The sequence below is a fragment of the Sinocyclocheilus anshuiensis genome, unplaced genomic scaffold (genome assembly GCF_001515605.1).
Source record: "Sinocyclocheilus anshuiensis isolate Anshui unplaced genomic scaffold, SAMN03320099.WGS_v1.1 scaffold1644, whole genome shotgun sequence".
Taxonomy (NCBI): domain Eukaryota; kingdom Metazoa; phylum Chordata; class Actinopteri; order Cypriniformes; family Cyprinidae; genus Sinocyclocheilus; species Sinocyclocheilus anshuiensis.
Genome location: NW_015557451.1, coordinates 239635 through 243290, shown reverse-complemented (window position 1 = coordinate 243290; position 3656 = coordinate 239635). Strand labels below are relative to the sequence as shown.

At 36.2% G+C, this 3656-nt stretch overlaps 1 protein-coding gene across 1 annotated transcript in view; it reads right to left on the bottom strand.

Annotated features, from left to right (window-relative positions):
• Positions 1 to 3656, bottom strand: part of LOC107679272 (dedicator of cytokinesis protein 11-like) — a 92985-nt gene that overhangs the window by 39704 nt on the left and 49625 nt on the right. The window contains exons 37-38 of the mRNA XM_016474790.1: positions 1111 to 1158; positions 766 to 908 (exon numbers count right to left, since the gene is read on the bottom strand). Coding sequence (XP_016330276.1) covers positions 766 to 908; positions 1111 to 1158 — 191 coding nt within the window. The remainder of the gene's footprint in view (positions 1 to 765; positions 909 to 1110; positions 1159 to 3656) is intronic.

Genomic DNA, 3656 nt, shown 5'->3' with positions numbered 1-3656 from the left:
TTTTTTGAACATTAAAGCATGTCAACATATTCTGTTACACCAAATACACAAAATAATGATCTTTAAAAAAGCATCATATGACCCCTTTAAAGTAAAGATTCAAGGTAAATTAAGTTGTTATATTACATAACATTTTATTATGATATATATTGAATTAGGTAAAGTTTTTCAGTTTCATTTTGTCCATTGCATTTCAGTATGTTACACTGCGTTATGTTTTGTAGGATAGCATAATATATCATTATAGAATCAGAAAAGATATGAAAATCGCGTAGCATAATGCAAATTTTCACAGTAAGAAAGGGAATAACTTTTTTTTTTTTCCGAATCTTTGCAAATCGCCTTTCCTAATAATGTGCTAATTAGCAAGTTTCACGATGAACAGTCCCTAAAGTAAACAGTCCCTCAGAGAGCAGCTTGGAAGAGAGGGGCGGGGTCAGCAGAGCTCATTAACATTTAAAGGAAAATGCGTGCTCTGAAAAGAGCTGTTTTTGACAGGGTAAAAGAGGTGTTTTTTACACCACAATTGAGAAATTTTAACCAAACTATGTTACAGACTTTATATCAACTTGTGGGAAATGGGCATCCTATGACCCCTTTAAGCTAACTGAGACTTGTTATAGCATTTGCATGTCATTGCTCTTTTGTTGATTTTGATTGCTTCCATTGTCCTCATTTGTAAGTCGCTTTGGATAAAAGTGTCTGCTAAATGACTAAATGTAAACGTAATGTAAATGAATAAAATAACATGAATACACGGATTACCCATGTTCAGGGTTAATGAGGTGTCCATAGTGCTGAACTGCTGCAGCTTTGCTTGCATTAGGCTTCCTCGACCTCGCAGCACCGGCATGGTCTGAGACTTCCTGTCAGATGAGAAGAGTTTCGACACCCAGGGTTCCTGGCTTCTAAACAACACACACAAACAAAGCAATGCTAATCTTAATACCACTGCTTATTTGAAAGCACAGGGGGGTAATGAAATGTAAAGATCTGGCTTTGATGACACGATAGCACGATAGTTGTGGTTCATGTAAATATGAGTGATCTGAATGTGGTTAATTCTCAAACGGAAACATGTTGTCGTTGTTGAGTCCCTATCAGGCATACCGGCTGATGTTTCGCTTGCCCACATAACGGAACTGGACTATGCAGATCCTACAGACAGAGAAGAATGAAAATTAGCATATTATTCAATATAAAGCCAGACAGTGATTAAACAGAGGGTCATGGGAGTCATGATTTACTTTCTGGCAACAAACTTTTATATTTTCAACCACTTTTCAGGGCCGAAAATCCAGATTAAGACCTGAAACTTTCCACAAGTATGCAGTTGCTTCCAGCTACACGAGCTGGATTTCACATTTTGTCAGAAAGCGATTTATAAAGCAACACAGCTGTGTACACTGCATTCTCAGTGACAACATTTAAAAAAAAATAATACTTTTATTCAGCAAATATTCATTAAATTGTTTTGAAGGGAAAGCAAAGACTTTTACATTGTTACATTGTTTTCCATATATATATTTGAAATAAATGCTGTTCTTTTAAACTTTAAACTGTTCGGTCACACTTTATTTTAAGGTCCAATTCTTGCTATTAATTAACTATTAACTACGACTTTTGCCTCAAAATCCTTATTACTGCTTATAAATAGTTAGTAAGGTAGTGAAGTACTAAACATTACAGTAGCTACTAAACATGCTGCCGACTGTCATTAAAGGGATAGTTCACCCCAAAAAATGTATTTCTGTCATTATTTACTCACTCACAATTATTAATTTCTTTCTTGTGCTGAACACAAAAGAAGATATTTTGAAGAATGTGAGTAACCAAACAGTAGCTGGTCCACACTGTTTTTTTCAGTAGGAAAAAAATACCATGGAAGTCACTGTGGACCAGCAACTGCTTGGTTACCCACATTCTTCAAAAATAACTTTTATGTTCAACAGACGAAATAAACTAATTCAGGTTTAAAACAACATGAGTAAATGATGGTATAAAATTTAAACACTATGACAGAATTGAAAGACAGATGACAGAATTTTCATTTTTTGTGAACTATTCTTTTAATGTTAATAAAACAACAAACCACAGAAAAAAAAATCACTCACTGCTCTTGACTGATGAACTTATCATCAGTCAGTTGCTTTAAAAAAAAAAGTATAATTGATGTACATAGTGTATATAGTGTTTCATTTTAATATTTGTTCATTCAATTTCTTGAATGTTACTGCTAAATACTGTAGGCCTACCTGAAAAATAAAGCACTGTTTGTTTTATTTGTATATTATGTGTATTTGTAATGTATATCTTTGTTCTTATTTTCTAATAACAAAGATAAAATAATGACAAAGATTTTTATCTTTGCTCACTTTGGCCTAAATGTCTGCCATTCTTTTTTATTTTATATTTGGTTAAGGTGTAAGAGGTGTTATGTTTCTGTACTCTTCCATTTTTAGCAAATGAAGAAAACGTTGTCTAAAAACAATTTTTGTGATGGTTTGTATTTTTTGTGCTCTGTATGGAACATCAGTGCCTGTTTAAGTGATGAACTCCATTACTTGTGTTTGTTTTCAGACATGATAACAGACGTTTTATACTTGTGCTACAACTTTTTGGCCTGTGCTACAAAACTTTCAACCTCTGTAGCACCAGTGCTATGTGAAAAAAAAGTTAACGTACAGCCCTGGCGATGCACAATATTATCAGAACGTTAACAGAATCGGCCAATAAAGGCTTAAAATGTAAACATCGACATCGGCCGATTTGAAAAAATATACCGATATGCCTTGCCGAGGTGGCCATTCGTCCTCCATGGCTCCTCCCTCCGTCGGCTCCACCGTGGGCCACCATCATGGCTGTGGCCTGGGTCCTGCTTGGCTCCTCCCACTCCAAGTCCTTTCTGTCGCCTCCCTGGTGATATGGTGTAGCATAATGACTGTGGGCTATCCAGGCTACTAACAATATAGCTTATAATTGGCAAAGTGAAGGCTCAAGACAATGCAAGAAAGGATGACAGCCAGAATCACAAACGATCCAAGTCTGTTAAAAGTATGGTAGAGGTAAAGTGATTATCTGGCAATATCTGTGAATAGCTTGGGTCTATTCATATTAGACACAACAGGACTATATGTAAACTCTAATGCCATGACAAGATGTGCATACATCCATCTCGCGCATGTACAGTCTTCTGTCGGACCTCGAGCACAGAGGCCGAAATCATGCCACGTTTCCACTGTCAGGCCAGTAGCCTCGCGGCACTCCTGCAAAACCCGCCCTAAACACGCCTTCACTGGACTACGTCACACAATACAAAGTTCCACCAGCGAGAGGGAGATGAATGAAATAAATCGCTAAACAAATATATCAGACGCTGTCGTTTAGTCTTTATTTACAAACTTGGACACCACACGCAGCTATTGACTGACCACGAACAGGAAATAGAACTTGCTTGCGACATTTTTGATTTGTTAATGTCTCGCGGTCTTGCTGTGTTTTTTTTTTTTTTTTGAACAATTAAATTTTGGGTTAAAGTGTGTTGTAACGCAAGCGTTACTAAACATTTACCGAATAAAATATTACTGAAAATTGATTAGTAATGCCTTACACTACTGTGTTACAGCAAAAAGTAATCCGTTACTGTAATGCATTAC